At 50.3% G+C, this 26,746-nt stretch overlaps 1 protein-coding gene across 1 annotated transcript in view; it reads right to left on the bottom strand.

Moving 5' to 3' along the window:
• Window positions 1-17,271: 17,271 nt before the first annotated feature.
• Window positions 17,272-26,746, bottom strand: part of LOC144491764 (sodium- and chloride-dependent creatine transporter 1-like) — a 179,363-nt gene continuing 169,888 nt past the window's right edge. Inside the window, exons 13-14 of the mRNA XM_078210022.1 lie at window positions 25,095-25,265; window positions 17,272-19,364 (exon numbers count right to left, since the gene is read on the bottom strand). Of these exons, the coding sequence (XP_078066148.1) occupies window positions 19,233-19,364; window positions 25,095-25,265 (303 nt within the window). The 3' untranslated portion in view covers window positions 17,272-19,232. The remainder of the gene's footprint in view (window positions 19,365-25,094; window positions 25,266-26,746) is intronic.

The raw sequence follows: 26,746 nt of genomic DNA, 5'->3' as shown, positions 1-26,746 counted from the left end.
ACGCCTCCCTTTTCTTTTTGATGAGATCTTCAATTTCCCTGGTTATCCACGGCTCTCGAATCCTACCTTTCCTATCCTTCCTTTTTACAGGCACATGCCTATCCTGCAGCCTTATCAACTGTTCCTTAAAAGACTCCCACGTGCCAGATGTGGACTTACCCCCGAACAGCCTCTCCCAATCAACATCCACCAATTCCTGCCTAATCCGGTTATAGTTAGCCTTCCCACAATTTAGCACCCTACCCTGAGGACAACACTCGTCCTTGTCCATTACTATCCTAAAGTTAACAGAGTTGTGGTCACTATTTGCCACATGTTCCCCTACCGAAACTTTGACGACCTGACCGGGCTCATTTCCCAGAACTAGGTCCAGTATAGCCCCCTCTCTAGTTGGGCTATCTACATACTGTTCCAAAGAACCTTCCAGTATCCATTTTACAAATTCCTCCCCGTCCAGACCCCCAGCTCTAAGCACTTTCCAGTCTATACCAGAGAAATTGAAGTCTCCCACGACAACAACCCTATTTTTTCTGCACATATCCAGAATCTCCTGACATATCCATTCCTCCACTTCCCGTGGGCTGTTGGGTGGTCTGTAGTGCACCCCCAGCATAGTGACTGCACCCTTCCTGTTTCTGAGCTCCACCCACAGCGACTCAGTACACGACCCCTCTAAATTGTCCACCCTCTGCACCGCGGTAATATGCTCCCTAACTAATACCGCTACTCCCCCACCTTTTTTAGTCTGTCTCCGAGTGTTGGCACCCTGAGACATCCCTGCCTCCGCCTGCTGGGGACCAGAGAGTGGGGTGCTCACCAGTTTGTCACCCAAAGGCCTCGATCCCACCGAGGTGTCTGCACTGGTGACGGGTTCGGGTGAAAGCTGTGACTGTTCGAACTCCATGCCTGAGAAACCACCCTCGCTGGCTTTCCGTCTGAGCTCTGCCTGGGAGCTGGAGGCACGGGGCTGCTCCCCGGACGTGGAGGAGAAGGAGGGAGATGACATCAGCACACGGCAGGGACATCATGCAGGTGAGGCTTCACTTTGTTGGACTTGGTACCAGGAGGTGTTTAAATGGGACCCACCCTGACTGAGCTGATTGTGGGATCTGTGAATTAAAGTCCAGCAGCCACAGGGGCAGAGTGAACCCCTCGTGTTAACACCCCCCCCCCCCTCCCCCGACAACCTCATCGCTGCGTTTCCCGCCCAAAACAACAGCCGGAAATTAGGACAATTTCACCCATTGGCTGCACTGGATTTGCTGCAATGTTCATATTCAGTACACCGCTGCCCTCTGCTGCCCATTTACAGATATAACATCCGATGTGAAGTTTAGAATCATAGAAACCCTACAGTGCAGAAGGAGGCCATTCGGCCCATCGAGTCTGCACCGACCACAATCCCACCCAGGCCCTACCCCCACATATTTACCCGCTAATCCCTCTAACCTACGCATCTCAGGACTCTAAGGGGCAATTTTTAACCTGGCCAATCAACCTAACCCGCACATCTTTGGACTGTGGGAGGAAACCGGAGCACCCGGAGGAAACCCACGCAGACACGAGGAGAATGTGCAAACTCCACACAGACAGTGACCCGAGCCGGGAATCGAACCCAGGACCCTGGAGCTGTGAAGCAGCAGTGCTAACCACTGTGCTACCGTGCCGCCCCACGGGAGTCTGACAATTATTGGAATGCTTTTGACGAATTTTGCGAAATTTTAGTATTGGGTTTCCTGATTTCTTATTAGTTCTTCACATCCCTGCGTGGGCGAACTCACGTTTACCAGGCTGATTCCTGGGATGGCGGGACTGACGTATGAGGAGAGATTAAGTTGTTAGGATTCTATTCACTGGAGTTCTGAAGAATGACTGAGAAACTTATAAAATTCTAACCGGGTTGGACAGAAAGAATGTTCCCAGTGGTGGGGGGAGTCCAGAACTAAGGGTCATAGTTTGAGGATAAGGGGTAAACCTTTTAGAACTGAGGTGAGGAGAAATTTCTTCACCCAGAGAGTGGTGAATGTGTGGAATTCACTCCCACAGAATGTAACTGAGGCCAAAACATTGTGGGCGTGATCTAAGGGGAAAAATTGGCTTTACGCCCTGTTTCTCACCTCTCACGATCTTGCTGGCCACCATTTTGCCGGCGACATCAGCCCAGGAGGGCTAACATGTCAATAACGAGCCCCGGGCTTTATAGTCTGAGCTCACTTACCTCAGCCCCGTCGCCGGTTGACGATCGAGGTCTCCACGGGGACCTGATGTGATGGCCTCACCACTGGGACTGGAGGCCATCGAAGCCCCTCTCTCCCTACCCCCCCACCCCAGTGATTGGGGGCAGGGGTGGGCAGTGCGCACGGGGCAGTGCCAAGTCAAAGGGGCCTGATGGGGGAAGGCGGTGGGGGTGGGGGAGGGGGGGGTGGGGCATGGGGAAGGTCGTAGGAGCGGAGGGGGGGGAGGGAATTCTGTAGGGAGTGGGGATTGATCATTAGGGGCGGCGATTGGGGGGTTGGGCAATTGGCCGATGCCGTGATGGGGGAGGGGGTGGTGGAGGGGGTGATGTCCATGGGGGAGGGTGCATGGGGGTGATGCCCATGGGGGAGGATGCGTATGGGGGGGTGGGGGAATGATGTCCATGGGGTAGGGTGCGTGGGGGTGATGAACATGGGGGAGGGTGGGTGGGAGTTACAGACCTCCCAGTATACAGTGTGCACAGTGCACTGAGAGATTGGGGAGCCTGCACAATGGTGCCCCTAGAGCTCAGCAGCCGGCTTCCCAGCTGAGCTGAGACTCCAGCCCCACCACCCCCCCCCCCACCCCCCGCCTGTCCACTCGCCACTAGTGAGAATCACATTACAGCATCTGTATCGCACAGAGGGCCATAAATCCCCAGTTCCTCCCTCGCTGAGAAAGCTGGTGAGGAAATCTCCCATTTTCTCACCCGTTCAACACTTAGAATTTTTTGGACAAAGTTCTGCACTGTTTGTTTTCAAGAAGCGATTAGATATCACTCATGGAATGAAGGGGATCAGAGGATACAGGGGAAGGTGGGGTCAGGCTGTTGAGTTCAGTGATCCGACATGATTATAATGAATGATGGGGCAGGCTCACAGGGCTGAATGGCCTTCTCCTTGCTCCCAGTTACTGTTCCTGTGTTTATTGAGGGTGGATTGTGGGGTAGCAGCCAAGAGTGAGTTGGCTTGGATTGGTTGAGTGGATTGGTTGGGTGCAGAGGTAACAAAGCCATGGACGAGGGTTTCCACAGCGGATCAGCTGAGCAGGGTCTGTGTCGTCACAGAGAGGAAAGCAGGTCAACCCAATGTCAGTGTAAAAATGAGGTCAGGATCTCCTCTGAGAATCAAATGTGACCAAGGTATAAACAGACTGACTTAATGTCAGCATGTTGTCATGGAGACGGATAGAGCTTGTTGCTAGGGAACAGAGCTTGGAGCAGGAACCAGGAACAATGGCTCCAGTCTTCCCAATATTTAATTAGAGGAAATTTCTGCTCATCCAGTCGCGGGTGTTGGATAATCAGTCGGATAATTTAGTGACAGTGACTGTGTTGAGAGGTGGGTGTGAACAAGAGCTCAGTGAAGAGGTGAAAACTCACTGTCTTCAGACAGCCTTCCCGACCGACAGCGAGTAGATAGAAATAGGAATGGGGTGAAGGATAGATCCCCGGGGACGAAATAGGAATGGGGTGAAGGATAGATCCCCAGGGACACCAGGATTAAGGAGCAGGAAGAGGAACCATTGCCAGTGATTATTCTTCGAGAGAAAATTGATGCAGAGTGGAGTCAAAGGTGTCCAACTCAACTCACTGTGAGATGTGAATGCATGTGGAATCAGTGTGGGAAGTACTGGACGACGAAAGGTACTCTGTTCGCCATGTCCCGTGTTTGTCTTCTGCTCAGATGAGGAGAATTGCAACAGACATCTCCAGACGCTGAAAGATGCCCTCATAAGAACAGGATATGGCGCTCGACTCATCGATCGACAGTTCCGACAAGTCACATCGAAAAACCGCACCGACCTCCTGAGAAGACAAACACGGGACACAGTGGACAGAGTATCCTTCGTCATCCAGTACTTCCCCGGAGTGGAGAAGCTGTGACATCTTCTCCGGAGCCTTCAACATGTCACTGATGAAGGCGAACATCTCGCCAAGGCCATCCCCACACCCCCACTACTTGCCTTCAAACAACCGCACAACTTCAAACAGACCATTGTCCGCAGCAAACTACCCAGCCTTCAGGAGAACAGTGACCACGACACCACACAACCCTGCCACAGCAACCTCTGCAAGACGTGCCGGATCATCGACACGGATGCCATCATCTCACGCGAGAACACCATCCACCAGGTACACGGTACATACTCTTGCAACTTGGCCAACGTTGTCTACCTGATACGCTGCAGGAAAGGATGTCCCGAGACATGGTACATTGGGGAAACCATGCAGACGCTACGACAACGAATGAATGAACACCGCTCGACAATCACCAGGCAAGAGTGTTAGAACATAGAACATAGAACATAGAACAGTACAGCACAGAACAGGCCCTTCGGCCCACGATGTTGTGCCGAGCTTTATCTGAAACCAAGATCAAGCTATCCCACTCCCTATCATCCTGTGTGCTCCATGTGCCTATCCAATAACCGCTTAAATGTTTCTAAAGTGTCTGACTCCACTATCACTGCAGGCAGTCCATTCCACACCCCAACCACTCTCTGCGTAAAGAACCTACCTCTGATATCCGTCCTGTATCTCCCACCACGAACCCTATAGTTATGCCCCCTTGTAATAGCTCCATCCACCCGAGGAAATAGTCTTTGAACGTTCACTCTATCTATTCCCTTCATCATTTTATACACCTCTATTAAGTCTCCCCTCAGCCTCCTCCGCTCCAGAGAGAACAGCCCTAGCTCCCTCAACCTTTCCTCATATGACCTACCCTCCAAACCAGGCAGCATCCTGGTAAATCTCCTCTGCACTCTTTCCAGCGCTTCCACATCCTTCTTATAGTGAGGTGACCAGAACTGCACACAATATTCCAAATGTGGTCTCACCAAGGTCCTGTACAGTTGCAGCATAACCCCACGGCTCTTAAACTCCAACCCCCTGTTAATAAAAGCTAACACACTATAGGCCTTCTTCACAGCTCTATCCACTTGAGTGGCAACCTTTAGAGATCTGTGGATATGGACCCCAAGATCTCTCTGTTCCTCCACAGTCTTCAGAACCCTACCTTTGACCCTGTAATCCACATTTAAATTAGTCCTACCAAAATGAATCACCTCACATTTATCAGGGTTAAACTCCATTTGCCATTTTTCAGCCCAGCTTTGCATCCTATCTATGTCTCTTTGCAGCCTACAACAGCCCTCCACCTCATCCACTACTCCACCAATCAGCGTGACCGCTGAAGTGTTCTCTTCCCGTTGGGGAACACTTCAGCGGTCACGGGCATTCGGCCTCTGATCTTTGGGTAAGCATTCTCCAAGGTGGCCTTCACGACACACGACAGCGCAGAGTCGCTGAGCAGAGACTGATAGCCAAGTTACGCACACATGAGGACGGCCTCAACTGGGATCTTGGGTTCATGTCACACTATCTGTAACCCCCACAACTTGCCTGGGCTTGCAAAATCTCACTAACTGTCCTGGCTGAAGATAATGCACATCTCTTTAACCTGTGCTTCATCCTCACTCCACTCACATTGTCTGTACCTTGAAGACTTGATTACCTGTAAAGACTTGCATTCCAACCATTATTTTGTAAATTGAGTTTGTGTCTCTGTGCCCTGTTTGTAAACAGAACTCCCACTCACCTGACGAAGGGGCAGCGCTCCGAAAGCTAGTGGATTATGCTGCCAAATAAACCTGTTGGACTTTAACCTGGTGTTGTGAGACTTCTTACTCTGTTTACCCCAGTCCAACGCCGGCATCTCCACATCCAGGATGAATCCTGGGTGAATCCCGGGTCAGGGTGGATTTGAGGCCAGGCGGCAGATTGAACATGTTGCAGTCACTCATCAATCACAATATCGACTGAGACACGGCCTAACATCTGCCCCCACCCCAAACTCACCACACCAACCCCCACAACCCAAAATATCCAGACCACACCCTCCGACAGTGCAGCACTCCCTCAGTACTGACCCTCTGACAGTGCGGCACTCCCTCAGTACTGACCCTCTGACAGTGCAGCACTCCCTCAGTACTGACCCTCTGACAGTGCAGCACTCCCTCAGTACTGACCCTCCGACAGTGCGGCACTCCCTCAGTACTGACCCTCTGACAGTGCAGCACTCCCTCAGTACTGACCCTCCGACAGTGCGGCACTCCCTCAGTACTGACCCTCTGACAGTGCAGCACTCCCTCAGTACTGACCCTCCGACAGTGCGGCACTCCCTCAGTACTGACCCTCTGACAGTGCAGCACTCCCTCAGTACTGACCCTCCGACAGTGCGGCACTCCCTCAGTACTGACCCTCTGACAGTGCAGCACTCCCTCAGTACTGACCCTCCGACAGTGCGGCACTCCCTCAGTACTGACCCTCTGACAGTGCAGCACTCCCTCAGTACTGACCCTCTGACAGTGCAGCACTCCCTCAGTACTGACCCTCTGACAGTGCGGCACTCCCTCAGTACTGACCCTCTGACAGTGCAGCACTCCCTCAGCACTGACCCCCTGACAGTGCAGCGCTCTCTCAGCTGTTTTCTCTGGTGAATTTAATGGGGGTGATGACCTCCCATAAGAAACTCTTGCATCGGAACAGAAACACTGGAAATAGGTGCTGGAGGAGGCCATTCGGCCCTTTGTGCTTGGAGCTCCATTCAACATGATCCTGGTTACAATATAGCGTCTTGTCATTTAATTCTGGTGAACTAAATCAGCAGAAATGGATGTTAAACACAAAGCCTCCGGTTTGCCCTCTTGCTGGTTCCACCTGCCTCACATTCCTCTGCAGACACTTTGATTCTTCAGAGTGTTTTTTAGTGGAGATTTATTTATTTATTTTTCAGTTAATTTTGTGTGTAAAATCGGACGTTTTTTTTCAAAACCGGAAGTAGGCCTGGGGACTCTTGTTGCTGGCTTTAAAATGCAGGCAGCACTTACGAGCGGGCAGCGTTGGGAGCGGGCAGCGTTGGGAGTGGGCAGCGTTGGGAGCGGGCAGCGTTGGGAGCGGGCAGCATTGGGAGAGGGCAGCGTTGGGAGAGGGCAGCGTTGGGAGCGGGCAGCGTTGGGAGCGGGCAGCGGAGTGAGTGGGGAAGCAGAGTGAGAGCTGCCAGGGCTTTGGCTCACAGGGCTTCGGGGGAAAGGGTGAAGCAGGGTAAGTTATTTTTATCCAAACCTATATAGGATAAGGTTAACTATGAGTGATAGGCCAGTTCGGTGCTTCCGGTGTGGGATGTGGGAGTTCCTGGAAACACCTAGCCACCCAGAGGACCACATTTGCGCCAGGTGCGTGGAACTGCAGCTCCTGAGGGACCGCGTCACGGAACTGGAGCTGCAGATTGCTGACCTTGGTCTAGTCAGGGAGAATGAGAGAATAATTGACACGAGTTATAGGCAACTAGTTACACCGGGGCCTCAGGGGGATGACACGTGGGTCACAGTTAGGAGGAGTAAAGGTCATAAGGATAACGTACCAGAGAGTATTCCAGTGGCTGTCTCTCATAATAGGAAGGGCTCGGCGACAGGTGTGAGAGGGGAGGGGAGTGAGCAATTAGTGGAGGGGTCACCTGTGGTTGTCCCACTCCAAAACAAGTATATTGTTTTGGATAGTGTGGAGGAGGATGACTCTCCAGGGGTAAGCCACAGTGACCAGGTCACTGGCACAGAGTCAGGCTCTGTGGCCCGGAAAGGAAAGAGAGGGATTAGGAGAGCAATAGTGGTGGGGGACGCGTCGGTTAGAGGCACGGGCAGGCGATTCTGTGGGTGCGAACGGGACTCCAGGATGGTAGTCTGCCTACCTGGTGCTGGGGTACTGGATGTCACCGAGCGGATAGGAGGCATCTTAAAAGGGGAAGATAAAGAAACGGATGTCATTGTACACATTGGTGCAAATGACGTAGATAGGAAGAGCAGGGGGATCCTACAAGAGCAATTCAGGGAGTTGGGAAATAGGCTAAAAAGTAGGGCCTCCAGGGTGGCAATCTCTGGGCTGCTCCCAATGCCTAGGGCCAGTGAGGCTAGGAATAGGGAGTTAGTACAATTGAACGCTTGGCTAAAGGACTGGTCCAGGAGGGAGGGCTTCATTTTCCTAGATCAATGGGACGTTTTTAGGAGAGGATGGCATCTGTACAAGAAGGACGGGTCACAGCTAAGTTGGAAGGGCACGAATATCCTGGCTGGGAGTTTTGCTCGTGCAGTTCGGGGGGGTTTAAACTAGTATGGCAGGGGGGTGGGGATCAAAATATTAGGTCTACAAGTGTAGAGGCTGGGGACGAGCTTGGGGCTGGGTCAAGGCTGGCAAAGAAGAAGAGCACTCTGGGGGAGGATGACCTCACTGGGCCTGGAGGTCTGATACTTCAATGCACGGAGCGTAGCAGGTAAGACAGACGAACTTAGGGCCTTAATGCTCACGAGGAATTTGGATGTGGTTGCGGTGACAGAGACTTGGAAATCATAGAAACCCTACAATACAGAAAGAGGCCATTTGGCCCATCGAGTCTGCACCGACCATAAACCCACCCAGGTCCTCCCCCCATATCCCTACATATTTACCCACTAATCCCTCGAACCTACGCATCGCACGACACTAAGGGGCAATTTTTAACATGGCCAATCAACCTTATCCGCACATCTTTGGACTGTGGGATGAAACCGGAGCACCCGGAGGAAACCCACGCAGACACGAGGAGAATGTGCAAACTCCATACAGACAGTGACCCGAGCCGGGAATCGAACCCAGGTCCCTGGAGCTGTGAAGCAGCAGTGCTAACCACTGTGCTACCGTGCTACCACTTGGTTGAAAGAGGGACAGGACTGGCAGCTGAATATTCCGGGGTACAAGTGTTTTAGGCGAGACAGAGGAGGGGCCAAAAGAGGTGGGGGAGTAGCAGTATTAGTTAGAGAGCATATTACAGCGGTGCAGAGGGAGGACAATTCAGAGGGGTCGTGTAACGAGTCACTCTGGGTGGAGCTTAGAAACAGGAAGGGCGCAGTCACTATGTTGGGGGTATACTACAGGCCCCCCAACAGCCCAAGGGAAGTGGAAGAACGGATATGTCAGGAGATACTGGATAGGTGCAGCAAAAATAGGGTTGTTGTAGTGGGAGACTTCAATTTCTGGTATAGACTGGAAATCGCTGAGAGCTGGGACTCTGAACGGGGAGGAATTTGTAAAATGCGTACAGGAGGGTTCTTTGGAACAATATGTAGACAGCCCGACTAGAGAGGGGGCTATACTGGACCTAGTACTGGGGAATGAGCCCGGTCAGGTCTTCAAAGTTTCAGTAGGGGAACATGTGGCAAATAGTGACCACAATTCTGTTAGCTTTAGGATAATGATGGAAAAGGATGAGTGGTGTCCCAAGGGTAAGGTGTTGAATTGGGGGAAGGCTAACTTTAGTGGGATTAGGCAGAAATTGGCAGCTCTTGATTGGGAGAGGCTGTTTGAGGGTAAATCCACATCTGGCATGTGGGAGTCTTTTAAGGAACAGTTGTTAGGGCTACAGGACAGGCATGTGCCTGTAAAAAAGAAGGATAGGAAGGGTAAGATTCGAGAACCGTGGATAACCAGGGAAATTGAGGGATTGGTCAAAAAGAAAAGAGAGGCGTATGTTAGGTCCAGGCAGCTAAAAACAGAGGGAGCTCTGGAGGAGTACAAAGAAAGTAGGAAAGAACTCAAACGGGGAATTAGAAGGGCAAAAAGGGGTCACAAAATGTCCTTGGCAGACAGGACTAAGGAGAATCCCAAGGCATTTAATTCATACATTAGGAACAAAAGGGTTGTCAGGGAAAAAATCGGACCTCTCGGGGACAAAAGTGGGCAATTATGCTTGGAGCCCAAAGAAGTAGGGGAGATCCTAAATGAATACTTTGCGTCGGTATTTACAAAGGAGAGGGATGTGTTGACTGGGAGTGTTTCGGAGGGGAGTGTTGAACCGTTGGAGAAAATCTCCATTACAAGGGAGGAAATGTTAGGTTTGTTAGAGAATATAAAGACTGACAAATCCCCAGGGCCTGATGGAATCTATCCAAGGCTGCTCAGGGAGACGAGAGATGAAATCGCTGGGCCTCTGACGCAAATCTTTGTCTCGTCACTGGACACAGGTGAGGTCCCAGACGATTGGAGGATAGCTAATGTGGTCCCGTTATTTAAGAAGGGTAGGAAGGATAACCCGGGTAATTATAGGCCGGTGAGCTTGACGTCCGTGGTGGGGAAGTTACATAGAACATTACAGCACAGAACAGGCCCTTCGGCCCACGATGTTGTGCCGACCTTCATCTGAAACCAAGATCAAGCTATCCCACTCCCTACCATCCTGGTGTGCTCCATGTGCCTATCCAATAACCGCTTAAATGTTCCTAAAGTGTCTGACTCCACTATCACTGCAGGCAGTCCATTCCACACCCCAACCACTCTCTGCGTGAAGAACCTACTTCTGATATCCTTCCTATATCTCCCACCATGAACCCTATAGTTATGCCCCCTTGTAATAGCTCCATCCACCCGAGGAAATAGTCTTTGAACGTTCACTCGATCTATCCCCTTCATCATTTTATAAACCTCTATTAAGTCTCCCCTCAATCTCCTCCGCTCCAGAGAGAACAGCCCCAGCTCCCTCAACCTTTCCTCATAAGACCGACACTCCAAACCAGGCAGCATCCTGGTAAATCTCCTCTGCACTCTTTCCAGCGCTTCCACATCCTTCTTATAGTGAGGTGACCAGAACTGCACGCAATATTCCAAATGCGGTCTCACCAAGGTCCTGTACAGTTGCAGCATAACCCCACGGCTCTTAAACTCCAACCCCCTGTTAATAAAAGCTAACACACTATATGCCTTCTTCACAGCTCTATCCACTTGAGTGGCAACCTTTAGAGATCTGTGGATATGGACCCCAAGATCTCTCTGTTCCTCCACAGTCTTCAGAACCCTACCTTTGACCCTGTAATCCACATTTAAATTAGTCCTACCAAAATGAATCACCTCACATTTATCAGGGTTAAACTCCATTTGCCATTTTTCAGCCCAGCTTTGCATCCTATCTATGTCTCTTTGCAGCCTACAACAGCCCTCCACCTCATCCACTACTCCACCAATCTTGGTGTCATCAGCAAATTTACTGATCCACCCTTCAGCCCCCTCCTCTAAGTCATTACTAAAAATCACAAAGAGCAGAGGACCAAGCACCGATCCCTGCGGCACTCCGCTAGCAACCTGCCTCCAGTCCGAAAATTTTCCATCCACCACCACCCTCTGTCTTCGATCAGATAGCCAGTTACCTATCCAATCGGCCAAATTTCCCTCTATCCCACACCTCCTTACTTTCATCATAAGCCGACCATGGGGGACCTTATCAAAGGCCTTACTAAAATCCATGTATATGACATCAACCGCCCTACCTTCATCAACACACCTAGTTACCTCCTCAAAAAATTCTATCAAATTTGTGAGGCACGATTTGCCCTTCACAAATCCGTGCTGACTATCCCGGATTAATCCGCATCTTTCTAAATGGTCGTAAATCCCATCCCTAAGGACCTTTTCCATCAATTTACCAACCACCGAAGTCAGACTAACCGGTCTATAATTACCAGGGTCATTTCTATTCCCTTTCTTAAACAGAGGAACAACATTTGCCACTCTCCAGTCCTCTGGCACCATCCCCGTGGACAGCGAGGACCCAAAGATCAAAGCCAAAGGCTCTGCAATCTCATCCCTCGCCTCCCAAAGAATCCTAGGATACATTTCATCAGGCCCAGGGGACTTATCGACCTTCAGTTTATTCAAAACTGCCAATACATCCTCCCTCCGAACATCTATTTCCTCCAGCCTATTAGCCTGTAACACCTTCTCTTCCTGAAAAACATGGCCCCTCTCCTTGGTGAACACTGAAGAAAAGTATTCATTCATCACCTCGCCTATCTCTACTGATTCCATACACAAGTTCCCACCACTGTCCTTGACCGGCCCTAACCTCACCCTGGTCATTCTTTTATTCCTCACATAAGAGTAAAAAGCCTTGGGGTTTTCCTTGATCCGACCCGCCAAGGACTTCTCATGTCCCCTCCTAGCTCTCCTCAGCCCCTTTTTCAGCTCATTCCTTGCTAACTTGTAACCCTCAATCGAGCCATCTGAACCTTGTTTCCTCATCCCTACATAAGCTTCCCTCTTCCTTTTCACAAGACATTCCACCTCTTTTGTGAACCACGGTTCCCTCACTCGGCCATTTCCTCCCTGCCTGACAGAGACATACCTATCAAGGACACCCAGTATTTGTTCCTTGAAAAAGTTCCACTTTTCATCAGTGCCTTTCCCTGACAGTTTCTGTTCCCATCTTATGCCCCCTAATTCTTGCCTAATCGCATCATAATTACCTCTCCCCCAATTGTAAGCCTTGCCCTGCCGTCCGGCCCTATCCCTCTCCATTGCAATAACAAAAGACACCGAATTGTGGTCACTATCTCCAAAGTTCTCTCCCACAACCAAATCTAACACTTGGCCCGGTTCATTTCCCAGTACCAAATCCAATGTGGCCTCACCCCTTGTCGGCCTATCCACATATTGTGTCAGGAAACCCTCCTGCACACACTGCACAAAAAGTGCCCCATCCAAACTATTTGACCTACAAAGGTTCCAATCAATATTTGGAAAGTTAAAGTCCCCCATGACAACTACCCTGTGACCCCCACACGTATCCATAATCTGCTTTGCAATTTCTTCCTCCACATCTCTATTACTATTTGGGGGCCTATAGTAAACTCCTAGCAATGTGACCGCTCCTTTCCTGTTTCTAACTGCAGCCCATATTACCTCAGTGTGCATATCCCCCTCAAAGTGCTTTTCCGCAGCCGTTAAACTATCCTTGATTAACAATGCTACTCCTCCACCTCTTTTACCAGCTTCCCTACACTTACTGAAACATCTATACCCCGGAACGTCCAACAACCATTCCTGTCCTTGTTCTACCCATGTCTCCGTAATGGCCACAACATCGTAGTCCCAAGTAGCAATCCACGCCCCAAGTTCATCCACCTTGTTCCGGATGCTCCTTGCATTGAAGTAGACACACTTCAACCCATCTTCCTGTCTACCGGTACCCACCCTTGACCTTGATACCTTCCCCAATATCTCACCACCCTCAACACTGACTTCCGGACTACAACTCCTTTTCCCACTCCCCTGACAAATTAGTTTAAATCCCCCTGAAGAGCCGTAGCAAATTTCCCTCCCAGGATATTGGTGCCCCTCTGGTTCAGGTGCACCCCGTCCTGTTTGTAGAGGTCCCACCTTCCCCAGAACGTGTTCCAATTATCCACGTATCTGAAACCCTCCCTCCTGCACCATCCCTGCAACCACATGTTTAAGTGCACTCTCTCCCTGTTCCTCAACTCGCTATCACGTGGCACCGGTAGCGTACCAGAGATGACCACATGTTTTGTCTTTGCTCTCAGCTTCCAGCCCAGCTCCAGAAATTCCTGTTTTAAATCCCCGTCCCTTCTCTTACCTATGTCGTTGGTACCAATGTGTACCACGACTTGTGACTGTTTCCCCTCCCCCTTAAGAATCCGGAAAACACGGTCCGAGACGTCACGGACCCTGCCATCCGCTAGGCAACAAACCATCCTCGAGTCTCTTTTGCTGCCACAGAACCTCCTATCTATCCCTCTAACTAATGAGTCCCCAATAACTATTGCCCTCCCGCTCTCCTCCTTACCCTCCTGAGCCACAGGGACGGACTCAGTGCCGGAGATCCTCTCACTGCGGCTCACCACTGGTATGTCGTCCCCCCTCAACCGTATCCAAAGCGGAATACTTATTGCTAAGGGGAACGACCACAGGGGATCCCTGCACCGACTGCTTCTTCCCAGCCCCTCTCACCGTCACCCATCTATTTTCATTCCTCGGAGTAACTGTATCCCTGAAGCTTCTGTCTGTGGCCATCTCTGCATCCCTAATGATTCTAAGTTCCTCCAACTCCAGCTCCAGTTCGCTTACACGGTTTTGGAGGAGCTGCAGATGGATGCACTTCTCACAGGTATAATCAGCAGGGACACTGACGTCGTCCCTCACCTCGAACATAGTGCAAGAGGAACATTGCACTGCCTTCACACCCATCCCCTCTAGATACCTTGCCAGTACCAGGTAGAAACAGCAAAAAATGAATTAACTCACCCCTGCTCGCCCAAGCCCTGTGAGCCAAAGCCCTACAGCTTTCACTCTGCCTCCTGCTCACTCTGCTGCCCACTAACGACGCTGCCCGCTCAAAAGTGCGGCCTACTTTTAAACCCTCCAAAAACCTTCCCAGACTCCTGCTGGGCCCACTTCCTGTTTTAAAAAAACCTCCGATTTTTTTACACAAATTTAACTTAAAATAAATAAATAAATGTAGTGAACAAACCAACTGCCTTCTCCTCAGCCTGGTCCTGTGGAACAATGAGCTTGGAGAAGTTGTTGGAGAAGTTTCTTAGAGATAGGATGTATGCGCATTTAGAAAGGAATAAACTCATTAACGATAGTCAGCATGGTTTTGTGAGAGGGAGGTCATGCCTCACTAACCTGGTGGAGTTTTCTGAAGAAGTGACTAGAATGGTTGACGAGGGAAGGGCCGTGGATGTCGTCTATATGGACTTTAGTAAAGCGTTTGACAAAGTCCCTCATGGTAGGCTGGTGCAAAAGGTTGGATCTCATGGGATAAAGGGGGAGGTGGCTAGATGGGTGGAGAACTGGCTTGGTCACAGAAGACAGAGGGTGGTAGTGGAAGGGTTTTTTTCCGGCTGGAGGCCTGTGACTAGTGGTGTTCCGCAGGGCTCTGTATTGGGACCTCTGCTGTTTGTGATTTATATAAACGATTGGGAAAAGGTGTAACTGGGGTGATTAGTAAGTTTGCAGACGACACAAAATTGGCAGGACTTGCAGATAGTGAGGAGCATTGTCAGAGGCTACAGAAGGATATAGATAGGCTGGAAATTTGGGCAAAGAAATGGCAGATGGAGTTCAATCCTGATAAATGCGAAGTGATGCATTTTGGTAGAAATAATGTAGGGAGGAGCTATACGATAAATGGCAGAACCATAAAGGGTGTAGATACGCAGAGGGACCTGGGTGTGCAAGTCCACAGATCCTTGACGGTGACGTCACAGGTGGAGAAGGTGGTGAAGAAGGCATATGGCATGCTTGTCTTTATAGGACGGGGCATAGAGTATAAAAGTTGGAGTCTGATGTTGCAGATGTATAGAACGTTGGTTCGGCCGCATTTGGAATACTGCATCCAGTTCTGGTCGCCACACTACCAGAAGGACGTGGAGGCTTTGGAGAGAGTACAGAGGAGGTTTACCAGGATGTTGCCTGGTATGGAGGGGCTTAGTTATGAGGAGAGATTGGGTAAACTGGGGTTGTTCTCACTGGAAAGACGGAGGATGAGGGGAGACTTAATAGAGGTGTATAAAATTATGAAAGGCATAGATAGGGTGAACGGTGGGAAGCTTTTCCCCAGGTCGGTGGTGACATTCACGAGGGGTCATAGGTTCAAGGTGAGGGGGGGGAGGTTTAACACAGATATCAGAAGGACATATTTTACACAGAGGGTGGTGGGGGCCTGGAATGCGCTGCCAGGCAAGGTGGTGGAGGCGGACACACTGGGAACATTTAAGACTTATCTAGATAGCCACATGAATGGAGTGGGAATGGAGGGATACAAAAGAATGGTCTAGTTTGGACCAGGGAGTGGCACGGGCTTGGAGGGCCGAAGGGCCTGTTCCTGTGTTGTATTGTTCTTTGATTCCCATTGTGTTGAAATGGGAAAATTTCACTTCTCTGAGGATTTCCAGCCACACGCACAGCTCCATTTCCACCCCAGTGCTGCCTCATGCCACACACACACACACACACACTGGGAAACATGGCTGGAAGGAGCGGGGAGTGATGAGCTTCCAAGGGCAAGGACCTTCCTCTAATCTCACAGAAAATCACAGCTTGTAACATAGAGAGAAGCAAGTGAGCTCCCAGGAGCCCTCTCATGCACTTTGTTCTAACAGAGCAACATCTTACAACTCAGTTAGTATTGATTGGCTGTTTCCAATAACTCCCTTCAATCTCTGTACCGAGAATAAGGAGCAACAATCCAAGATCAAACTATTACCTTGAACCGTGTCCCTGCCACTGGGCTCACAGTTTAACCACCGTGCACAGGCCACGTACAAGATTCACTGGATTGGTGCCAGGGCTGCGTGACTCCGGTGAATGCAGAGAGACCGGAGAAGCTGGGATTGTTCTCCTTGGAGCAGAGGACGGTTATGGAGCGATTTAATCAGGCATTCAAAATCATGAAGGCTTTTCATTGACTCAATGAGGAGGAAGTGACAGGAGGCCGGGTAATCTGAGGGTAACAGAGAATCGGGAACTGATTCAGAGGGGGAGATGAGGGGAATCTTTCACCCAGTGAGTTGTTGTGAGCTGGAATGCGCTGCCTTAAAGGGCGGTGGATGCAGATTCAGGGAAGGCGCTGGCCTAGTGCTATTATCACTGGACTATTAATCCAGAAACGCAGCTAATGCTCTGGGGACCCGAGTTCGAATCCTGCCACGGCAGATGGTGGAATTTGATTTCAATGAAAAGTATCTGGAATTAAGAATCTACTGATGACCATGAAATCATTGTCGATTGTTGGAAAAACCCATCTGGGCCACGAATGTCCTTTAGGGAAGGAATTCCGCCGTCCTTACCCGGTCTGGCCTAAATGTGACTCCAGAGCTGGGTTATGGGACTGAGGGACAGGTATTCTGGGTCAAATGACCTTCTGTGTTCTTTGAACTCTGAACTCAGAATATTACTTGATGACCCTGCAACTTCTACCATCAGGAACCTTTCAAATTCCAGTCCCAGCAACTCACCATCCTGACCTGGAATTATATCGCTGTTCTTTCACCAACACTGGAAAACCTCCTGGAACTCCCTCCCAGCAGCACCATGGGTGCACCTACACTTCCGGGCAGCTCACTACTACCTTCTCAAGGGCAACTAGGGTTGGGGAATAAGTGCTGGCCCAGCCACGGTGTGCAAATCTTGATAAAAACAGGAAACAGATTCACATCAATGTTTTAAAATTTATTGCATTTTATAAGCTGCAGCAAGTTTGATTTGTTCAGTTAATAACCCGCAGACATGTGAAAATGAGAACTCTGTAACGGAGTAGGAATCTTCTCGTTTATCCTCCACAGCAAGAGTCTTTACAACATCACACTGCAAAATATCCACTTCTGACTGAGATGATGGTTTCCAATCTGATACAATCGTGCATGCCTCCCGCGTGTCCCACATTCTCAGACAACCCATCATGCTCCGTCAGAAAGTCCTTTCATTTCACCAACTGAGGTCTTGATGAATTTTGGCACATTGATCAGTGAACCAACCACAAAAATCTTTAACTCCTGCAGAAACTCAGTGCTACTAAAACTGCTCACTCTTTGATTGCCTAGTGAGGGAGAACTTGAGTCATTAGAGAGAGAATGGATTTGACTTCAATTCCTGACAGGTAACTTGATCAATAATGAAACATTCTAGTTTGAAGAAACCTTAGGGACGAGAGTGATGATTATAATTTGTAAACTCTGTCCCTCTGGGGAGAACTTTCTCCTTTGAGTCAGAAGGTTGTGGTGGATTCAAGTCTCACTCCACAGACTTGGGTCCATCATCAAGACAATAATCTGGAAAAGATCTCTTGGCATTTCAGAGAAGTCCTGCTCAACATTTATCCCTCAACTAACACACATTCTTGGTTCATCCTCATGCTCCTATTGTGAGGGTTTGCTGGGGTCAAACTGATGTTGAAATACTTTGTTAACTGTGAAGTTCTTTGAAATGTCTTGAGATTATAAATGGTGTTATCCAAAAGTTAACTTTTTTCAACTCTCCCGGGTTGGGTACAAATCAGTGAAGTTGGTGCTGGGAGTTGTGAGTGAAGTGTAATACTGGGAATAGACTGAGTGGACACAATACTGCTCCCCATATCAACCTGGCATTGAGCAAGTGAGAGAATTAAATTAAATTTAGACATTGCAGTTCCTGTGAAAAATTGAAGATATTCAAGAGTGAATCAGCAAAGAATTGTTCTTCCATCCAGTCTCACCCTCACTGAATATCAACCCTGCCATTATTTACTATCTGTAAAAGGGAAAGGAATGGCACTGGGAAATCGCTCATCTGGAGAGCCAGTACAGACAGGCCTGGCCGAATGGCCTCTTTCTGTACTGTAACTATTCAATGTGATTTGGTGATGCTATCTCCTTATTACGTCTTGTTGCAATTTAAATGAATTCTATGGCTGGGATCCTCCCCCTCTCTGCTTTGGTGGAAGGGGATGCGCACTCGCTAGTGGTGGGAACTTACGGTCCTGTCATTGTCAATGGGGTCTCCTGTTGAACACACCCTCACTGCTGGGAAACCTGTGGTGAGAGTGCGCTATCAACGGGACAGCAAGTTCCCACCGGAGTGAATGGTGGTGAGATTTCGGTGAGTGTTCTTTGCCTCAATCACTTTTCCCGCTAACCTGAACCTCGGTGTAAAGAATCTCTTCCTGACGCTCAGTCCTTCATCCGCTGACCCTCCATTCTCACCCATGTACCTGGCTTGCTCGATCCGAAGAAGGTTTGAGCATCACCTGTCTCAGGGCTAATCAATGTCACCTTCAAGTTTTGTTCATTACTCAGCCAAGACCAACAAGACGGAAAGAGATTGTGTCGATCAATCTGGCATCAAGAGTATTGATTGTTGAGAATTTTAACCTCAATATCTACTATCGGACGGAGTTACTGGAGCTGAGAGCAGTTTTCTAATCTGTGCGAATTTACAAAGCAAAGACAAACATGTCTGAAAAAATAGACCCAATCGTTACATCTACATTTGCAGCCACATTCTGTACAAAACACTTTGGAATTTGCATGTAGAATCTGAACTGGAACAGATGATATGTCACAGTCACGCACAGAACATGGCAGGGCTGCTAGGCTATTCGGAGTGAAGGTTGGAGCGACTCTGCTCTCTACGATTGCTATATCGCTGTCTCCTTCTCCTTATGTCCCTGGCTCTGACTGTCTGTTGACAGAAACTTTGATGCTGCGTCGTTTGCCATGTACTGCAGATGGTGTGGGCCCCACACAGGGGTGGTGAGATGCCGCCATCGCTGTGGGAAAACAGTCACTGTCAGAACTGTGCTCCTTTATACATCATTCATCAAATGACCCTGAATGCAGGGCCACAGAAACAGCCCAATGGTACAACTGTTCCATTGACATTCCTAGCTTCGCCTCTCCATCTCACCCAATCACAATATCCTTTCCTCCAGCCGCTGTTTATCCCAGTTTCCCCTGAAATGCATCTCCATTATTGGGGCTGGACGGGGAACCAGAATGACCCCAGGATGTGGTGGACCCTGAGCCCCGGGTACAGCTGGCCTGGTTGGTAGTACCTGGAAGGTTCCGGAGCTTGGCTTTACCGGTGATGTTCAGTGGAGGATCCAGTGGATTCTATGATGGTGAGTTACAATCTAAGAGAGCAATGGCTGACTGGTACCAGACAGGAGATCCTCTGGGAAGAGGTTAGTGTTCCTCTTCAACCACACACGGGGAGGCCAGCAAGAAACCAGCTCAATGGTCAGAACAATTGGGTGGAATTGGCACCACTTGTGCCAACATCTGGAACAGGTGTTCTCCTTACTTGAGAAAGGATATACTGGCACTGGAGGGGGTGCAGAGGAGATTCACTGGGTTGATTCCGGAGTTGAGAGGGTTGGCTTATGAGGAGAGACTGCGTAGACTGGGGCTGTACTCATGGGAATTCAGAAGAATAAGGGGAGATCTTATAGAAACATATAAGATTATGAATGGAATAGATAAGATAGAAGCAGGGAAGTTGTTTCCACTGGCGGGTGAAACTAGAACTAGGCGGCATAGCTCAAAATAAGGTGAAGTAGATTTAGGACTGAGTAGAGGAGGAACTTCTTCACACAAAGGGTTGTGAATCTGTGGAATTCCCTGCCCAGTGAAGCAGTTGAGGCTACCTCATTGAATGTTTTTAAGGCAAGGATGGATACATTTTTGAACAGTAAAGGAATTAAGGGTTATGGTGAGTGGGCGGGTAAGTGGAGCTGAGTCCACAAAAAGATCAGCCATGATCTTATTGAATGGCGGAGCAGGCTTGAGGGGCCAGATGGCCGACTCCTGCTCCTAGTTCTTATGTTCTTATGAACTGCAAATAACTTTACAGCCTGGCACAACACAACTCCAAAAATGACGTTATCCACGATTGCTGTGATCAGGCAGTTTGTAAAACCAGACTCACTACACAATCAGCACAACATTTAGACAATGATACTCCTCACCTCAACCACTCCCTGTGGGAGCGAGTTCCACATTATCCCCAATCCCCGTGGGAGCGAGTTCCCCATTCTCGCCACTCCCTATGGGAGTGAGTTCCCCATTCTCGCCACTCCCTGTGGGAGCGAGTTCCACATTATCCCCAATCCCCGTGGGAGCGAGTTCCCCATTCTCGCCACTCCCTGTGGGAGAGAGTTCCACATTATCCCCACTCCCTGTGGGAGCGAGTTCCCCATTCTCGCCACTCCCTGTGGGAGCGAGTTCCACATTATCCCCAATCCCCGTGGGAGCGAGTTCCCCATTCTCGCCACTCCCTGTGGGAGAGAGTTCCACATTATCCCCACTCCCTGTGGGAGCGAGTTCCCCATTCTCGCCACTCCCTGTGGGAGAGAGTTCCACATTATCCCCACTCCCTGTGGGAGCGAGTTCCCCATTCTCGCCACTCCCTGTGAGAGAGAGTTCCACATTATCCCCATTCCCTGTGGGAGCGAGTTCCACATTCTCCCCAATCCCTGGTAAAGACGTTTCCCCTGAATTCATTAGCGGATTTATGAGTGACTATTTTATAATTAATGATCTCATGTTTTGAACTCACAGAAACAGAAATCCCTTCTCTACATCTAGCCTTTGAACTCCTTGTGTGAAATATCCCAATCAACCCTGCTCAACCTTCTCTTTTGTTCAATATTCCCTGAATGTTAAAGCTTCAGAGTCTGCTATAATTCTTCCTGTGGTTTCTCGAATGCCTGCATATCTGTTTAGAATATTGAGACTGAAACTGGTCACATGACCCCCCCCCCAGGATTCCACACAAATTAAACAGAACTCCCTGCTCTTCCATTCTCCGTCTTGAGAAATGACCCTCAGTATTTAGTTGGAACATTTAAAAGCCTCATTGTGCCTCATCACCCAAGGGAATAGGGGAGATCCTAAATGAATACTTTGCGTCGGTATTCACAAAGGAGAGGGACTTGTTGACTGGGAGTGTCTCAGAGGGAGGTGTTGACCCGTTAGAGAGAATCTCTATTACAAGGGAGGAAGTGTTAGGTTTTTTAGGTAACATTAAAACTGACAAATCCCCAGGGCCTGATGGCATCTATCCTAGACTGCTCAGGGAGACGAGAGATGTAATTGCTGGGCCTCTGACGGAAATCTTTGTCTCTTCATTGGACACAGGTGAGGTCCCTGAGGATTGGAAGATAGCAAATGTGGTACCGTTATTTAAGAAGGGTAGCAGGGATAACCTGGGTAATTATAGGCCAGTGAACTTGACATCCGTGGTAGGGAAGTTGTTGGAGAGGATTCTTAGAGACAGGATGTATGCGCATTTAGAACGGAACAATCTCATTAGTGACAGACAGCATGGTTTTGTAAGAGGGAGGTCGTGCCTTACAAATTTGGTGGAGTTTTTTGAGGAGGTGACAAAAACGGTTGACGAAGGGCCGTGGATGTCGTCTATATGGATTTCAGTAAGGCATTTGACAAAGTCCCTCATGGCTGGTTGGTTAAGAAGGTTAAGGCTCATGGGATACAAGGAGAAGTGGCTAGATGGATAGAGAACTGGCTTGGCCACAGGAGACAGAGGATAGTAGTCGAAGGGTCTTTTTCCGGCTGGAGGTCTATGACCAGTGGTGTTCCGCAGGGCTTTGTACTGGGACCTCTGCTATTTGTGATATATATAAATGATTTGGAAGAAGGTGTAACTGGTGTTATCAGCAAGTTTGCGGATGACACAAAGTTGGCTGGACTTGTGGATAGCGATAAACATTGTTGGACAATACAGCAGGATATAGATAGGCTGGAGAATTGGGCAGAGAAATGGCAGATGGAATTTAATCCAGATAAATGCGAAGTGATGCATTTTGGAACAACTAATGTAGGGGGGAGTTATACAATAAATGGCAGAGCCATCAAGAGCATAGAAACACAGAGGGACCTAGGTGTGCAAGTCCACAAATCCTTGAAGGTGGCAGCACAGGTGGAGAAGGTGGTGAAGAAGGCATATGGTATGCTTGCCTTTATAGGACGGGGTATAGAGTATAAAAGCTGGAGTCTGATGTTGCAGCTGTATAGAACGCTGGTTATGCCACATTTGGAGTACTGCATCCAGTTCTGGTCGCCGCAGTACCAGAAGGACGTGGAGGCTTCAGAGAGAGTGCAGAGAAGGTTTACCAGGATGTTGCCTGGTATGGAGGGTCTTGGCTATGAGGAGAGATTGGGTAAACTGGCCTTGTTCTCCCTGGAAAGATGGAGAATTAGGGGAGACCTAATAGAGGTATACAAAATTATGAAGGGGATAGATAGAGTGAACAGTGGGAAGCTTTGTCCCAGGTCGGAGGTGACGATCACGAGGGGTCACGGGCTCAAGGTGAGAGGGGCAAAGTATAACTCAGATATCAGAAGGACGTTTTTTACACAGAGAGTGGTGGGGGCCTGGAATGCGCTGCCAAGTAGGGTGGTGGAGGCAGACACGCTGGCATCGTTTAAGACTTACGTGGATAGTCACATGAGCAGCCTGGGAATGGTGGGATACAAACGAATGGTCTAGTTGGACCAATGAGCGGCACGGGCTTGGAGGGCCGAAGGGCCTGTTTCCTGTGCTGTTCCTTGTTGTTTGTTCTTTATCACTAATCCCAGGGTTTTGTGACTCTTCAACCCTGGATCCCTCTGTTCCTTTATCCCGGATCCCTCTGTTCCTTTATCCTGGATCCCTCTGTTCCTTTATCCCGGATCCCTCTGTCCCTTTATCCCGGATCCCTGTGTTCCTTTATCCCGGATCTCTCTGTTCCTTTATCCCGGATCCCTCTGTTCCTTTATCCCGGATCTCTCTGTTGCTTTATCCCGGATCTCTCTGTTCCTTTATCCCGGATCCCTCTGTTCCTTTATCCCGGATCTCTCTGTTCCTTTATCCCGGATCCCTGTGTTCCTTTATCCCGGATCCCTCTGTTCCTTTATCCCGGATCCCTGTGTTCCTTTATCCCGGATCTCTCTGTTCCTTTATCCCAGATCCCTGTGTTCCTTTATCCCGGATCCCTCTGTTCCTTTATCCCGGATCTCTCTGTTCCTTTATCCCGGATCTCTCTGTTCCTCATTTTCCGAACGTTGTGCAGATTGTTAATTTCTTTTAGCGAAACGTCCCGTCTCTGAGTTATTGTCGAGTTGGAGCTTCATTGGCTGATTCCTCCTCGATTCTGCCATTATATTCCTGCTGTCTTGTGTTCTGCACTGTCGGGATTCGATGCATTCGATGATTTTGATACACTTTTCCCCAGTATTAACTCTACCCCAATTTGGTGTCATCTACACATTTCAAAATCGACTTTGTTTTGTGTCCAAATCATTGAGAGTCCCTTTGCCAGATTCCTCTCTGTCCCACCTCTTCATAAACATCTAAAACCTGCAATGAACCTTCAAAACTCCATTCAAATCCGTGAATGTTTGAGGCCAGACCGGGTTTCCTTCTTCAACTGTGAGGAGCCAAAGGTCAGTGGATGAGAAAAGAATATTTAAACAAGGCTTATTTTCCCAGGAATCGAGAAGAATAAAGAATGATTGACGGATATTTTACAAAACTGAGAGAGCGGAAAGAGACTCTCCCCCCCATTCCCCCTCCCACACCCCCCATGTACACTCTCCCCCATCACTGACTCTCCCCCCCCATTCCCCCTCCCACACCCCCCATGTACACTCTCCCCATCACTGACTCTCCCCCCCATTCCCCCTCCCACACCCCCCATGTACACTCTCCCCCATCACTGACTCTCCCCCATTCCCCCTCCCACTCCCCCCATGTACACTCTCCCCTATCACTGACTCTCCCCCCCCATTCCCCCTCCCACTCCCCCCATGTACACTCTCCCCATCACTGACTCTCCCCCCCATTCCCCCTCCCACACCCCCCATGTACACTCTCCCCCATCACTGACTCTCCCCCATTCCCCCTCCCACTCCCCCCATGTACACTCTCCCCTATCACTGACTCTCCCCCCCCATTCCCCCTCCCACACCCCCCATGTACACTCTCCCCATCACTGACTCTCCCCCCCATTCCCCCTCCCACACCCCCCATGTACACTCTCCCCCATCACTGACTCTCCCCCATTCCCCCTCCCACTCCCCCATGTACACTCTCCCCTATCACTGACTCTCCCCCATTCCCCCTCCCACACCCCCCCATCACTGACTCTCCCCCATTCCCCCTCCCACACCCCCCCATCACTGACTCTCTCCCCCCCATTCCCCCTCCCACTCCCCCATGTAGTGGGTATGTTAAAATCCATGTTCTGGATTGTAGGCAGGACTGGCCTCTCTGGGAGTGATTGGTCATTGGATGTATTTCTTTTGGAACTTCAGAGAAGCATTCAGGTGAAATACTCTTTTCCCTGCGAGGGGTTAACTAGGTCCCAGGACCATGAGGACCAAAGGCAGAGAGTGAGAGCGAGAGTCAGAGAGAGAAAGACAGAAAGAGCCTACTGCCATTTCCACTGGATCACATTGTTGATCCCCAGGACTTGGGGAGAATCCCAGTCTGTACTGACCTGTTGCAGTGATCCCTCAGCACCAAGCATTTTAATGATGACAGTGAGGGGGATGCAGATCATTGAGGCTATGGCCAGGATCCAGCCAATCGTCTCGCCCCACCACGGGTACACATAGGTTTTGTTGTAAGTCAGGGGTTTGTAATTGACGACATGGAACAGGAAAATCCCCTGAAACAAAGAGCATAATGTCAGCCGGTGCTCACACCCTCACAGCTTCACACCCAACCTGCATTTACAAAGCTCCCGTCACACACCCCCCACGGGTCACACCCCCCCCCCCCCCACGGGTCACACCCCCCCCCCCCCCCACGGGTCACACCACCCCCACGGGTCACACCGCCCCCACGGGTCACACAGCCCCCACGGGTCACACCACCCCCACGGGTCACACCGCCCCCACGGGTCACACAGCCCCCACGGGTCACACCACCCCCACGGGTCACACCGCCCCCACGGGTCACACAGCCCCCACGGGTCACACCACCCCCACAGGTCACACCCCCCCCACGGGTCACACCCCCCCCCACGGGTCACACAGCCCCCACGGGTCACACACCCCCCATGGGTCACACCCCCCCCCACGGGTCACACAGCCCCCACGGGTCACACACCCCCCATGGGTCACACCCCCCCCCACGGGTCACACAGCCCCCACGGGTCACACCCCCCCCATGGGTCACACCCCCCCCACGGGTCACACAGTCCCCACGGGTCACACCCCCCCCCACGTGTCACACCCCCCCCCACGGGTCACACAGCCCCCACGGGTCACACAGCCCCCACGGGTCACACAGCCCCCACGGGTCACACCCCCCCCACGGGTCACACACACCCCACGGGTCACACCCCCCCCATAGGTCACGCCCCCCCCCCCACGGGTCACACCCCCCCCCCACGGGTCACACACCCCCCACGGGTCACACACCCCCCACGGGTCACACACCCCCCACGGGTCACACAGCCCCCATGGGTCACACACCCCCCACGGGTCACACACCCCCCACGGGTCACACAGCCCCCACGGGTCACACAGCCCCCACGGGTCACACCCCCCCCACGGGTCACACCCCCCCCACGGGTCACACCCCCCCCACGGGTCAAAGTGCCATCTCATTGTTCTGCCAGCTAACTTAACAGCCAATGTATGCACAGCAAGACTCCACAAGCAGGAGCTGGGTTGGGTAATCAGGCAATCTGGCATTGATTCGAGACCAATGTAAATCCTTCTTTAGATACTCGCCCTTGTCTGTCTCCTGTCAGAGTCTTCTCCCAATCCACCCCTCACACTTTATCATTTCCTTTCTCTACAGTCAGGTTGGCTGGTTCAGAATTCACCCATTCACTGTGTTACCCACGTTCCAGCAGCTCTGAATTATTCTGTGCTCAACACTTCCACCGCAGTTTGCTGATGGATAAACAATCTTTGCTCCTTGCTGTTTCTTAGCTACACCCAAACTGATTCTGCATCTTGATCCTTCAACCTGAGATCCCCTCTCATAGACGTGCTGATCTTGCCCCTTATTAACAGCACTACCCCACCCCGTTTCCCCTCAGCCTGACCTCCCTAAATGATAAACATCCCCTGAGTATTCAGTCCCTGGTCACCCTGTAATCAAAGCTCTGTAACAGTAATTAGATCAAACACATTC

Source organism: Mustelus asterias, chromosome 3 (assembly GCF_964213995.1).
Source record: "Mustelus asterias chromosome 3, sMusAst1.hap1.1, whole genome shotgun sequence".
NCBI lineage: Eukaryota > Metazoa > Chordata > Chondrichthyes > Carcharhiniformes > Triakidae > Mustelus > Mustelus asterias.
This window is presented reverse-complemented; position numbering and strand designations above follow the sequence as displayed.